Source organism: Chlamydotis macqueenii, chromosome 4 (genome assembly GCF_036417535.1).
Source record: "Chlamydotis macqueenii isolate bChlMac1 chromosome 4, bChlMac1.mat, whole genome shotgun sequence".
Lineage (NCBI taxonomy): Eukaryota > Metazoa > Chordata > Aves > Otidiformes > Otididae > Chlamydotis > Chlamydotis macqueenii.
The window spans coordinates 27354123-27368193 of NC_141559.1; the positions used below are offsets into that span (position 1 = coordinate 27354123).

At 43.8% G+C, this 14071-nt stretch overlaps 1 protein-coding gene across 1 annotated transcript in view; it reads left to right on the forward strand.

Moving 5' to 3' along the window:
• CXXC4 (CXXC finger protein 4) overlaps positions 1 to 12094 on the forward strand; it is a 25670-nt gene extending 13576 nt beyond the window's left edge. The window contains exon 2 of the mRNA XM_086747435.1: positions 4910 to 12094. Within this exon, the coding sequence (XP_086603561.1) occupies positions 4910 to 4954 (45 nt within the window). The 3' untranslated portion in view covers positions 4955 to 12094. The remainder of the gene's footprint in view (positions 1 to 4909) is intronic.
• Positions 12095 to 14071: the final 1977 nt, after the last annotated feature.

A 14071-nucleotide genomic window follows, 5' to 3' on the forward strand; every position in this document is an offset into this window, starting at 1 on the left:
ATCACGACTCTGTGATGGGTGCTGACGTGTCTCTGCGAGACCCGCAGCTCCCTTCCAGCTGCGAGGCTGGGCCCCTGCTGCCACACTTGCCCTGTGACCCAGCACATGGCTGGGAAAGGGTCTTTCCAGAGGAGGAAATTTGGGATGGAAAGTGAGTTTTGGAGCACATGGATTTGCACCGGATTCTGCACTGTTTATGTATGAGCAAAGCTGTGTGTATATTTAACGTCATTTCCTGCGTGGTCAAGCTGACACCTAAGTTAGCTTGTGGCGCTGGAAATGCGAGGTGTGACTTGAGGAAAGGCCAGTTTGCGTTCTCACTGTGAGTTTTGTGGGACTGATTAGGTGCATAGCCCGCATTCATGCAGGTCTAAGAAAAGCCTACGGTCGCTGTTTTATGGCCAGTGGTGGCCAGTGTTTGCTGGGCTGGGCTGCTGATTGATCCAAATTGCCTTTCGTGCAGGGGCTGTGACTTTCTGGCTGAATGTTTTGGCCACCATGAAGCACCAGATTTCTCTGTCTCTGATCACGTATATGTGCGGGTGCATTGAGATTTACATACCCACATATATGCGTCTATAACTTAGTGGGCCAAATTTTGTGCTATACATCCACTGGCCTAAGTGCCAAACTGCTCTTCTTGTGGAAGGGATTTCAAGAAGGGATCATCCTCCAGGATGAGAAGCTCAGGTAGGGTTCTGCGCAGACTTTGTTAAGGTCATTTTTCCCCGTATGGCCAGCATGAGTCCCACTGCTTTGGAAAATACAGGAACATCCACCAGTTTCATTTGTCTTGTCATGTGAATTTGAGATTCACTAAGGACAAAGTTCCTTCACTGCACTCTCTTTCTCTGGTTGTGTAGGTCTTTGTAAAGACTGTCAGGTAGCCCAGATCTTGTTGAACGTACCTCAGCTGCCATGTCCTTCCCAAAGGGCCTCTGTTGAGCTGGATCGTTTCAGACAGGACTCCTCAGGAGTAATGAGGAGTGCCACATCTGGCCAATAATTTGCTGTAGCCGACATGTGAGTTTGCTTCAGTGAGAGCAGGATTTTTGGTCTTGGATAAAACATCAAAGGATTCTTACATAATGCAACATCTTTTAACATCAGCAAAGTATTAGGTCATAATCGTGTAGCGCTTTTGATATATTATTTTATTTTTTTTTATTTCTGGATGTGGTTCACCTCAACCCAAATGATTCCCTACCGTTGCAGAAAATAATAGTACAGATGACTCACAGTGAGTCTTGGTTATGCAGCTGTGAATTTGGGCTGCACCCCAAGCAACAGCATCCTAAGCAGGAGTGGCCGGCCTTCCTGAGCCCTGAACTCTGTACTGAATCTTTCCGTCAGCTGCGAGCTGCGAGACTCAGAGAGCGGAGGAGAGGGGCATCTCCGGCAGGTTTTGTAGGCACGAGATTGCAACGGGATGGGACTGGACTGGGCAAGCAGGTGGGCCTTGGGCGAGCGGAGCCTGGCGTTTGGCAACCCACGCCTTGCCAGTCTGGCTCTGTGGGCTCCATCAGTGGGTCAGTCACCCTGGGGGGCTGTGGGAGGCATCATTCTTTAATGAATGCTTTTGTGTGAAAACACAGAGCTTTGCCATTGAAGCAGAGTCTCTGGTGAGGAATTTACCGCACCCGCCAGCGTGCTGTCTTCATGCGTCGGCAGTGCATGTAGCACATGTAGCAGGGCTCTGCCTTTACGTTTCTGTGTGGAGCAACCAGGACAGATACCTAGGTGTGATTTTTCTGTTGCTGCTTAATTTAAGGGATTTTCACTCTTCTGTTGATTTTGGTTGCCTTTTTTACTTCCTTCTCCAAAAATGTACTGCACTTAGTTCCCTGTGTGAAGCTGATTGTTCAAGGCAACATTTAAAATTTCAGATTTTGAATGTTTGAGCTTTTTTTTTTTTTGTATAAAAGCTGGTAGGAAGGGAATGGAATAGAGAGTTTGAAAGCGTGGAGGTAATGTGGTCCCAGGTTTGTGCAGGGATAAATTCTCTTGAGCACCACGCTTTATGGCATTACCCGCTCAGAGAAGCCAGGGCTGCGAGTTTCCGAGCATCCTCCTGGGAGCAAGCCTGCCGTTTGTCAGCATTTGCACTGGCACGAGTGGTGAAGGCTTTTACAGCGAAACCATGCCGATCAGCTCTGCTTCTGCTCCTCGCCAGCCCTCCCCAGGCTTCCAGGGGGATCCGTCTTTCCTGTCACTCAGGATAACGATTCCCCGCCGGCAGCACGGAGATCCAGCAACGTGCTGTAATCTCGCCAAGAGTTTGATTCCCCAGCTGGGACTCCTGGATTTATACAGCCAGGCAGTAGATGGTCATTGCATTTAAGCTTGTACGTTGGTGTGCTGAACCACCAAATGGGCTGAAGGGTCATTTTTTGTCTGGAAATAACATTGATTCTTGGAGCAGTAAAATCTATGGATTTTGTCCCATAAATTGGTTTAGTTTTAACTCGATCCACCTATTCAATTTTAAAAGCTTTCTTTTTTTGTTTAAGCGTGGATTAATAATTCATTCCCAAATCAAGGGTTAGCACAATGGATATTTAATTGTAAATGTATATCTTTAATTAGAACTTGGTATGCGGATGCAAAATTCCTTATCTTGTAGTTTTTCAATAGCACGCATATTAAACTACAGCTGTGCCCTTCAAAAATATTATTCCGTGTGTTTAAAGGTCTGAATGACCTTTTAATCAGCTGTTGCACCTTTACTTCCAGCTGATATGACAACGTCTGACAGTAACTCAACCTGATGCTGCGAGAAAATAAATAAAGGCCATCTCAGTCACTATGTCTTTAAACCTCTCTGTCTAGCTGTGGTTTCGTGTTTAGGCAGATGGACCCACAGTGGAGTGCTGCATTTAGTTTTCAGGTGAAGACAATCTATTGAGTTTAATGCATTTGCATGTTTGGCTGTTCTTTTGAGGTCGATTTTGTCGTATGATTGTTTCCTGTCATTCTGAACTCCAGCCTCTTCTGCAGCTGACCTCTTTATAAATTATAAATCTGTATACCTCGCTCTCAGCAGCCATCTTACAGCCCACGCAGACCAGTGTGGATGGTCTAGCAATTGCATTAGCTCTCCCCGGCGTACCTTGGGAGGAGGGCTGCTGTGCTTTGTCACTGCTTGTGCTTACGCTAGAGACGTGTAACGGGGCAGAACGGGGACTGGTAAAGATGGATACCAGCAATTCCTCCTTTTGGACCACCGACACAAAGCAAACTCGTACTAGTCAGGGTGATTGTATTCAACAAACCAGCTCATTGTCTCTGGAAGTTAATGTTCGGATGATTTATTAAAGCGTAACGTTTGCCGAGGGGGAGCGGGTATTGAATTGATCACAGGTCAGAATTCTGGTGACACAGCAGAAGTACTTTCAGCTCTGGTATTTCCAGGGGCCCAAGTGATAAACGTAACAATAACAGCTCCCCTTTCTTATGGCTCTTACAAGAAGAGGAGCTGTATACTGCTTGAGCCTGACTATCACCAAGTGGGGATAATTATTCAACAAAAAATACTTGCTGTACTAATGAGCAGTTTCCTGGAATTCAGAAAGAAATATTCTGACATCAAGTACAATGCATGCTGTACACTGTAGGGTCCATGGTTTATTGGATTTTTATGGAAAAAAACCAGGAAAACATGCTCCCTGAAACAAAAATGAAAGAGTTCCTTAAAAAAGAGGCATGGTATTTTATGTACGACACCAGCAAAATCAGTGAGAACTCTTTAATTACTAATATTTACTTGTGTATTTCCAGAGTTTTGCTTTTAATGGTATTTCATCAAACGTGATGCTACTATTTGTGGGCAGTTCTTAATGAAACGAGTGCCTGTGAGCTGGGACTGGCTAATACAGAGTCATCTCGGGGCTTGCTCTCGCCTCCCTGGTCCGTGCACTGTCACTGGTTCTGCAGGAGGGACGTGTGGGCCTGTGTGCATGGGACGTGTGGGCCTAGGTGCATGGTCCAAGGGCCTTTTCGTTATCTTTTGACTTTGAAGGAAATGAAGGGCAAGAAGTACCACACAAAGTGACGCCGCCCTTGCTGGCTCAGCACTTCAATCTCTCCTGTGTGTTGTACTTTAAAACTGTGAAGGGGATTTGCCCGTACTGAAATGTGCATGGAGGCACCTGAATGCAAGTGGATATCATTTTCAGGGGGACAACAGGCAGGGGAAGGAGGGAGGGTAGCGGCTCTGCAAGTAAACTCTTTCTATGTAAGCCAAGGTCCAACGCATGTGCAAAAGAAAGTATGTGGGCAGTCTGGGCGGTCCCCCCAAGTCAGTGGATGTTTCCCTCACTGAAATAAAGTCAAGGATGTGCTTAAGTGCTTTCTGCATTGCAACTTAAACGTGGAACGAGGTGACTGGCCTGAGGTTTGAAAATGCCGATCTCCGCTCCCAAGGCGTCTGTAGACACAGCGTGCTAATGACCGATCAATGCCTTCGTTATTCCCCTACCAAAAGAAGTGTTCCTGACAAAGTGTGTGTCTAACCTGCAAACCCACCCCGCCGTAGCTGCGCATCCAGTTTCTGCCACGGCACAGGCAGAAACCATTGTGCAACTGTGTGGTTGTTGTAAAAGCACTGTCTGTTTGCCAGGAGAGGTTTTCTTAGCAATGTTTACATTTCCATGACTACCTTGTTTAACTAAGGAGAAGAGAGCGTGTTAGGTGTGCTACACGCTGAGTGCGATGTATCGCGTGTGATCCTAAAATGGTGTATGTTTGGAGAAAGGATGTGTTTATTAATTGTCAAGCAATGTGAGGCATCGTGTTGTTCCTAGATAACCGAAAGTATGCCTAAAATGTAAAGGAAAAGAACAACTAGAAGAACTCAAGTATGCCAATGCCGCAAAAGAAAGCTTAACTTGTTTTCTTGCTTTTTTTTTAGAGAACACCTGTTCCCAGCGCTGAAGCATTCCGATGGTTCTTTTAAGCAGTAGTGTATCTTATTTTCAAGGCAGTCCGAAGTGAATGGCAAGCTAAAGTCTTGTTTTAAGAAACTGCTTAGTCCACCATTGAAGAATATACTCAGATACTATTTTCATTTATGTATAGGGGTTTCCTCAAAAGCAAAAGACAAAAACCTGGGAGCCTGGGGAATTGGCCAGCTTCTTCACATTTGGTACATTGATTCTTTCTTTAATGTAATTTAGCTATACTAGTGAAGTTGTTGTCTATTTTTAAAGTGGCTGTAAAAAAAAAAAAAAAAAGTTTGGGTAAACCCCTGCTATAAAGTCATGTATCTTTGAAAAGTAACATATCTATACTTCATTTTCAAATATATGTGTTTCAGTACTGTAAACTGTACAGATAGCCGCTTGTATTTTGTGTGTTTAGACACAAGGAGACAATCATGTCTGAGCATCTATGGAGATTAACGGTTTGTACACAACGGTGTGGTTCTGCAAGTTAAATCCGGAGCAATAAATTCTAGCTTTAACTATTATTTTGCTAGTTGTTTAGCAGCAGCAGCAACAGCAGCACTGTTTTACCATGCATCCTTCCATAGAGACTTGATGCCAAGTTTTCCAAGATAAAAAGATTGCAACGCATCTAGCAATTACCTTCCGTCGTGGTGGTGTAAGAGGGGAAGACGTAACATTTGAAATAAATCTTTCAAGCACTATGTTAGAGTAGTGGTTTGTGCACTTGCATTGCTTTTAAAGGAGCTTTACAGAGGGGTATCTCTCCAAAAATGCTATCTGGTGTCTGACTTGCTTTTCACTGTGCTCTGAGGTGGAGTGCCCAGCGTAGGCGGATGTGCAAAACCAGTCGTCTATGTGAAAGTTGTTCTAGGATGCAAAACGAAGCGAGTACGAGACCTTAGAAAAAATGATGATGCAGCCTAATTACCTTTCAGCTATGAGTTCTTATGTAACATTTTCAGTCAATGGAGTAAATATTTTATAAAGTGGAATGCCTATTTTTGGTCCAAGTGGAGCTCTTCACAGTTAAGTGAGTTTTGACAGTTGGACTGGTTTTGGTCTCACATGCACTTGTGTTCATTTGAGAGCCTGGATATTTTTGCAGTATGAAAGTGAACTTTTTAAAAAAAAATGTAAAAAAAAAAAGACTGCTTCTCCCCACACGTTTCTTGGTCCACTGATCTCGGCTTTGCTGAACAGCTGGTCCCTTAGGCCCCCCAGAAGAATGCTCCGCCGTTCTTCCTGTTCTAGCTGCACGGAGGAAATGCCTGCTCCTCGAAAAGGCGGCACGTGGAGGGCCATAACTCACATGTCATAAAAAATATGGAGGATACCGAACTTAGGGATACTTATTATCAGTTGATCATCACCTTTTAGTGCTTGGCTTCGTCATACCACTCATGGGGCTGCCCCATCAAAGTAAGCGAATGCTGTTGTGCCATGTATTTGATAGATTTATTATTTTTACAAGATAGGAATACCAGTAGTTTCACAGACAAGGTGCTGGGCGTGGAAATAACCAGTTAATGATGTGCAGCACATTCAAATCTCCTCTTGTTTCAGCACTTTCTCCGTTTTTTGCTAAGTACTTCAGCCTCTGGCCCCTGGTCATGTTCATGTGGTGAAGCACAAGGGATGGTTGGGAACGCTGTGGTGTGGGACCTGTGCAGGTGGGGGAGACACTGGCTTTGGCAGGAGAGGGAGCTTGGAGAACTGGCAGGTGTTGGGAATGGTCCAGAAAGAGAAGACTGAGGGATGGAGGAGGAGCAACCTCCTGAGGTCACACATACATGTCAATAGGGCCGGGCAGAGCATGGGTAGCCCAGGGTGACTGGAGGAGCACAGGCGGGCTGGGCATACACCTGCATCCTCAGCTTAGGGTTGATGCACATGTCTACGGCTTTGCATTATATGATGTCATATACACAGCTTCAGAGATGGAACGTCACACTTGAAATGCTTCTATCATGGTGCCCCTCTTAGAGTTTGTAAGAGATCCTCAGTTGAATACTCATCCAATACCCATTCAATGAGCTTTACGTCTGTTTGTATGGCAGCCATCTACAGATTTTTTTTTGTGTTGGAGTCTTTTTGGTTAGGGCCTCTGTTACTGACCAGTAGACCAATATGAGCTCTGTAAGGTCTTCTCTACCAAAATGCTGATCGATTTACAAACTGAAGCCTTATTTGCACATCTGGCTGGTAAGCTTGCCTTGCTTTTTGGAATATTGTGATTGATCTTACAGAAGCAGAGATAAAATTAAGTTCAGGCTACATTAGGTGTACAAAGATACTCATAGCAATGTACTTACTGTCTGATACCCTAATGTTGCATGTCTTGATGTGGTTTCTTTTTTTCTTCTTTTGTTGTTTTATTTTAAAGAACTGATGGATCTGTATATTGTAATTGTGGTGTTTTACATGTCGATTCAAAATTGTTAAACAAACAAGCAAACATGTTAATTATTGAAAATGAACAACAGTTGATTTTTCTTTGATTTACCCATGTGGTTTTCATTTCGGATGTTGTTCCTTTGCACCATCAGATTTTTAGATTTTGCTGAAACAGTATTTATATGGTGTAGTGCGCATAGAGCATTTTAATTAGTGATGTTTGAAGAAGGAAATCCCTTTTCTGGCCTGTCTATTTCCACCCCAGCCCTACCCCCTCATTTATACACATGTTTGTCAGTCCGATTATTGTCAACTTCTAATTACCAAATTTGTGCTTTTCACAGTATGAGAATTTGTATTCCTCTAGGTCTTTCATTCTCATGACGCAAAAAAAAAAAAAAAGCTTAAAAAAAAAAAAAAGCAGAACATACTTTCACCATCTTCTAGTGTGAGCACTAAGCCTAATGGAAGGATTTTTGGCAAACCTCAGATAAACTTACGAAAAATGATAAGGCTGAGAGGGAGGCACATGTTCCCGTTCTGTCAATTAATAACAGACCCTCCCTACGAGGGGAAATGCTCCCTTTTGTACAGAACCCCTGGTATGTCAGTCCTACAATTAATCCTAAAGACTCTAAAGTCTTCAAATGGGCTATATCTGTAATCAAATAATGAAGAAAGAAAGTAGTTAAATGAACATACCATTCAGGGTCGAATGCATTCAGCAAAAAGCAGTAGTGGGTCTTTGATCATGGTTAGATGCATAGTGATATCAAACAGTGGGTTCTCATGTAACAGCTAAATGTTTCAGATTTTGTTTTTATTAAATTTGGCAGTTTCACGCTGAGCTCTACTGTAGTCTTAGTGAATAAAAGACAGCTCCTATGTTAGAAAGTACTCCATTTTCACAGTCGCAGGGAACTAGGAGGGTTTTTTTCAGAAACACGGGCCACAGAAATGTACTCCTTTCACAGTGTTCTCCTATTTCTGAACTGTGCAGTTATCTATTAAATTTTCTAATAGATATTTGTGTAAGGTGTATGTATGCTTGTGCAATTATGGAAAAAAAAACAGTTTTGGAAAACAGTGTATTTATGAAAAAAATAATCACTTATGGGGCATGTACAAAACTGTATAAAAACATTCAATTTGCCCAGTAAAGTTGTTTTTGTGATATTTCTGTGTTGTTGAATAAAGGACTTTAGTATTCAAAATATCTCTCTTTCTCCATAAACAGGTTTTGTTTGTGGGATCTTAAACAAAGAAAACCTCTTTTAAAAAAGAATCCTCCAAATGAGCGAGAAGGTCCAAATGCCGACCTCAGTCTTGCGTATGGGAATGAATGCTTATGAAGTGACAGTACAATAGCTACAAAACTAACTCCTTCTCAATTGGCAATTGATGGAAACCCCATAAGTTGTATACTTGAAGGTAACATTGTACTCTGGATTTTTTAAGATAGCAGGAAAAAATATTGCCTTGTTGAGTCTGGGAATGTTACGTTGAGGTTTTGAGACTGTGAAAAAGTTAGTGAAGTAGGAGGAAGGCAGATTGCAGAAAAGCCTTCAACCCTTTAACGCAGACCTCTGTAGTATAAAAAGAGTGGACTAGTGAGGGTGATGTCATAAATTAGCAGTTAGCTTCGTAGGGAAAAGCATACAAAGGTGAAGTCTCCTCTGTAAATCTTGCAACAACAATAGTCCTGAGATTAGATCATCCTGTTGCTGTTGGAGTATTTGTGATTACGAATATGGTTTGTGAGAGAATGACAGTATTATCTTCCTTTTTGTTTTACTGCTTCTCAGCTCAAAGTTTTGCTCTTTACCTGCCTCGTCAACTATACATAGCAAAGGATGCGATTTCCTCTTGCCGTTTTATTTCCCCATGCTACTTGCTGACATTAAAGCAACTTCAGATAGGTGGGAAAGTTCGTGACTGTGTCAGCAGCACATCAGCTGATTTTGCTGAAATTTGGAACGTAATTCTTCTGTGATTATTCCTTTAATAAATAGAATGTCTGCTCTTAGGTGCCAAGGTAGGATTTTGAAAGGGTTTGAAACACAAGGTAGGTCCTTTGGTCTGTGAGATCCTTTCAATGCCAGCTGATTTTCCGAGGGGAGCCTCAGCGTATCCTTTTGGTTTTTTTTAAAGAAAGCAACAAAAGTGAAAGGAATAGAAGTGGATTTTCCACTGATCCTGTCTGCTCTCATCGAAATCTGTAAGGATATACGTTCTTGGGAGATGTAGACCGCTCATTAGACAATGCCAAGAGTGAATCTTGAGGTCTGTTTGAAGAGGAGGAAAAGGGCTGCCAGGTTGCTCAGGCATAGTCAGTGATCTCTCTGGATTAAATATAGAATTCACAGGGAGGAAATACTCTCATTTCATGAGATGATCGATTTGGAAGTGGGAAGAGGTCTCTGAGTTCCTGTTCCTTTAATGCTTTCTCTTTCAACTTTTTTTCCCCTTGAGTATTGTTTTATACTAGACTGAATGAAAAACGTCCCTCAGCTCCAGAGAAATGCTTGCCCCAGATATGAACCTTGCAGTTTAAAACTACCTCTAGCTTTTTATAGCTTTTATTTTTTAATTAAAAAAAAATCTGAAAAAAACCCCAGACAACAAGCAGATAATTCTTCAAAGCCAAAACTGACAAACTCATTACTAAGCCTTTTAAGAGAAAGGAAAATACCCTTTTTTTTTGTGGAAGCTCAATTCTTCTAGCTTGTGTTGGACTCAATTCAGTTTTGCCACTAGCCGTTTCAGCGCTCTCTCATATTTCTCCAAGGAACAAGTCTGAAATTATGAACAGTCTAGTGATATGGGGCAACGTGCCTTCTGGGAGGCTCTAGTCCTCCCCAGATTCCCATGGGCTTTACTAGATAGCTCGTGAAATTGGAGGATATTATATAGGTGACTCAGTTATAAGTTCTACCTTACTTTGCTGTAAGGATCTACTCAGTCACCAGTGTGCGATAAGCACGGATAGATGGCCTCAAAAAGGTAAGAAATATGTCTTCTCGGTAATAACCGCAGAGCATACAATAAAGTTTGAGACCACTGGAACTGTCTGAGGAAAGAAAGGTGAAGTTCAGCATCAGCAAAGATGTCGGGATCCACTCCCACTGTAGCTTTGTTTCTGTCTGCCGTTTGGCTTTTAGGATGGACACGCTGGTAGCTGGGTCCTTCGGAAAGGCAGTTTTGCCTAAGATAGGCAAAGTGAAGGAATTGCAGGTAGCAAATGGTAATCTTGTAAGACAAGGGTTTGGTCTGCCTGACGAAGCTATGATGTTTGGGAAGTACTTCCATTGTTCTTCTAAGTTTCCAAACAATATTAAAGGATTGTCACATTATTCTTAATTTAATAAACAGGAGTAGTTTGTCATGGTACTGGCCATTCCCTGAAAAAGAGTTAACCTTAACAGGTTGATTTCCCAAAAAACTTTGAGGGTACTTCTTAGTCTAATGTGGCTTCCCCATAAGAGAAGATGTTGTAACTGCAGGTTCAGTGATGTGTATGAGCCCCCTTTGACTTGCAGAGTCAAGGATCTTTGCTAGAAGATAATTCAGCAGAATTGTTGTAGAAAGATCTGCAGGTGTCATGATGTCAGCCAGAGCCCAGATTAATTTTTCAGTGTGATTGTCCCCAGCTTGGTTTATGATGTGTATAAGCATCCTACATCTGAGGAGAAAATACCTTTCTTGCCTTACTCTTTTAAATCTGCTGTCTTTACAGAGTTAGTTACACTGGCCCTCTGCACTTCTTCAGGAAAACCCAAAAGTGTAGAAAAAATACATCTTGGTTTGGCTAGACATTTTCCTTTGGAAAGAGAGAAGAGTTAGCCCAGGTCAGAAACCCCTGTTGCTTGCCCAGATCTCCTAACATGGGTATTCTCTGCATCAGTTGTAGCTTGTGAGCAAAGTCCGTACCTCAGCTTGGCAACTGGACACAAGCCTACAGAAGATCAACACCAAAGCAAACAGGACACAGTGGGGGGATGTTCCCACCGCTGCCTCCCTGCTACCCATGAGACACACACAAGTTTGTGCCAGATGCCCAGCACCCCTTTCGCTCCCATATGTATGTGAGTTTGGGTCAGGTTTGCTGTGCCCAGGAGAGAGGGGAACCTCCCCAGATGTGATGAGCAGAGAGCACGCTGGAGGGCTTTTAAGAAGCTAAAATGTTTACGCTTCCAGACAGTGATTAGAATGCCTTGACCCTTGTGTCTCGCGTTAGCTTCCGATTTCTAGCTGTGAGTGTCTGAGGCCACCAGCCTTTAGGAGAAGTAGCTGGACTGTTGAGTATACCTAGGCTTGTACGTGCCTACATCTTAATAGTCATACCTAGAGAATGATAGCGAATTGGACCAGCTGATACGTTGACTGAGAATGTACTGTTTAATGAAAAATTATAACAACTGTCTTTCCACCGGGTTTTGGAAAATTAGTGGGTAAATAATCTGAGCTAAAGAAAGCTGTCACCCACATTAGGAACTGTGAACTAATTATTGCTTTCTGATATTCTGCTCTTGTTTTGCCTTTTTATCCTGATTGTTTGCATTCCTAGAACTGATTTGCCTTTATGATGCAATGCCATGTGATCTGCTGATTAATTTTTGTGAGCAATCATAAAATCCAACCTATGGCTGACTCGGTATATTTTTATGCTACGCTCCATAAACATTCATTCATTTCTTATGACTACTGTGTGGAAACAGACTTTTACAGGCTAATAAACTTGAATTTGAACTGGATGAAGAGTTTCCTTGTGTCACTTCTTTCCTGGTTTTAAGGAAAAAAAAAAAGACATAAAGGTGCAAACCTTGACTTGATTTAACTAGGTCTCTGTAGCTATCTCCACAGGTGATATCAGTAGTAAACTTAGAAATACCGACAGCAAAACCTTATTCTCAAGTTGATTTAATTGGCAGTGAGAAACACTCCTCGTTTAAAATAAAACAAACTTTCAGGGTTTAGGGCTGGGAGAGAGGGGGAAGGGAAATCAGGGGTTTTCTTTAATTGGTTACTCTGGTGTCTTCTCTCCCGTAGACCTGCCTCCTTACACACGCTGACATGCACAGAGCAGCTTCCAGCTGAGACCAATTAAGCAGAGCATTTGCCTCCAGTATGGCTCACTTGCTCAAGGCGGGCAATGCTCGTTGCAGTCTGTGTGTCGGTGCAGGGGATGGCCGCAGCACGTGCAGGCGGGTGACCTCTCAGCAGGCTGAGGTCCGGGGCCAGCATCCTCCCACGCTCCTGGAGTCTGGCACTCCCCGACCTGCGGTGCCCAGCAAAAGTCCGGTCAGAAATGACTCTGTGGGTGGTGGAGGTATTTTCTCTCTTAGATGGCTAGTTCAAACTCAAACAGCTTGGAAGCACTGATAGTAAGCGTAGTAAACAGAAGGAATATGAATTCTCAGCCAGGGATCTTTGGGGGGCTCCAGTCTGGCCCCTGCCTTTCGTTTCCTAGTTCTGCAGGAGTAGGTAACGTTTATGAAATAGGGGTGATCCTGAAGCAATCTCACCACAAAGATGAAGCAGGAGCAGGATTATTAGCTGATCGCTTTTTTTTTCCCTGTTGTGACCCAGCACATCTTACTCCAATAACATAAACTAGGATTGCAGCATCTTAGAGAAAAAGAGAAGCCAAGGAAAACTACAGCTCCCCCAAGCAAGGCAGAGGCAAAAGCTCCCTTGCTCACTCTTTTTTTTTTTTTTTTTTTTTTTGCCCCTTCCCCTGTATTTCCTTCTTTTAACTCCTCCCTTCCCTAGAGGAAGGCAGCTGCCATGGTTTCTGCTCGTGGGTCCCCAGCTGCGTGGTCTGTGTCCCAGGAAGGTGGTGGGGCTGTGGCTCTGCGGAGGCCTGAGCTCCTGGAGGCTGGAGCTCCCGCAAGGTAGGTAGGGCGCTCAGGGTGCAGGGTGGCACCCCAGCCAGCAGTTTCCGTGGGAAGGTGGTGGGGTATGTTGGCCTGAAGCAGTCAATGCTGAACTTTTCACATCCCCAGCATGGCAGGGGCAGCAAGCCAATGCAGATTGCGGCAGCAGCCATGAATACGTAGGCTACTTCTGCCCTAAATTGCTGGTGCTGACCAAATCTAGGACGACTTCTAAGGGGCAGAGAGTAAGATGTGTGCTTGATCCATCACTGGCATATCCTAAACTTTCCCCTGCCAGAGCTGCTGAGGGTTCTGCAAAAGAGGTTACAATAAGCCAGGCCCTAGCCTGTTTTTTTTCACTAATTATTTTCTTGGAAACAGCTGAGTTAGTTTTGCTAGGACTTTGAAAGGCCACTCAAGGTGGAGACCGAGCTCAAGGCAAATGCCTTACCTGGAAGTTTTCAGCCTGCAGAATTAACAGCCTGAATAAAGCTACAAACCGCTGAAGACAGGACCTTGTAATCGGCACTTTAGGCAATGTGAACTGCAGGTGCTGCCACCGGCTTTGCTGGGACTACAGGAGCGAGCCAGAAAGGCATTAACGCTGCAGCACTGCCTGGGGAGACCCAGGCCAGCTCTCTGCCAGCAAGGCTGGAGGCGGGTGAGCGCTTTTTGGGCAGGCATCCCCTTAGCGTAAAACACAGCTTGTGTGACGGAAAGCACAGCTGCTGGGCAAGCTGAGCGAGTGGCTGGCTGTGGCTTCCCACTGCCCGGGGGTGATGATGATGCCCTGGCAGAGCCGTGATGGGGTGTGCTGTGGCCCCCTCCCCGCTCCCCACCGCTCGGGCGTGAGCC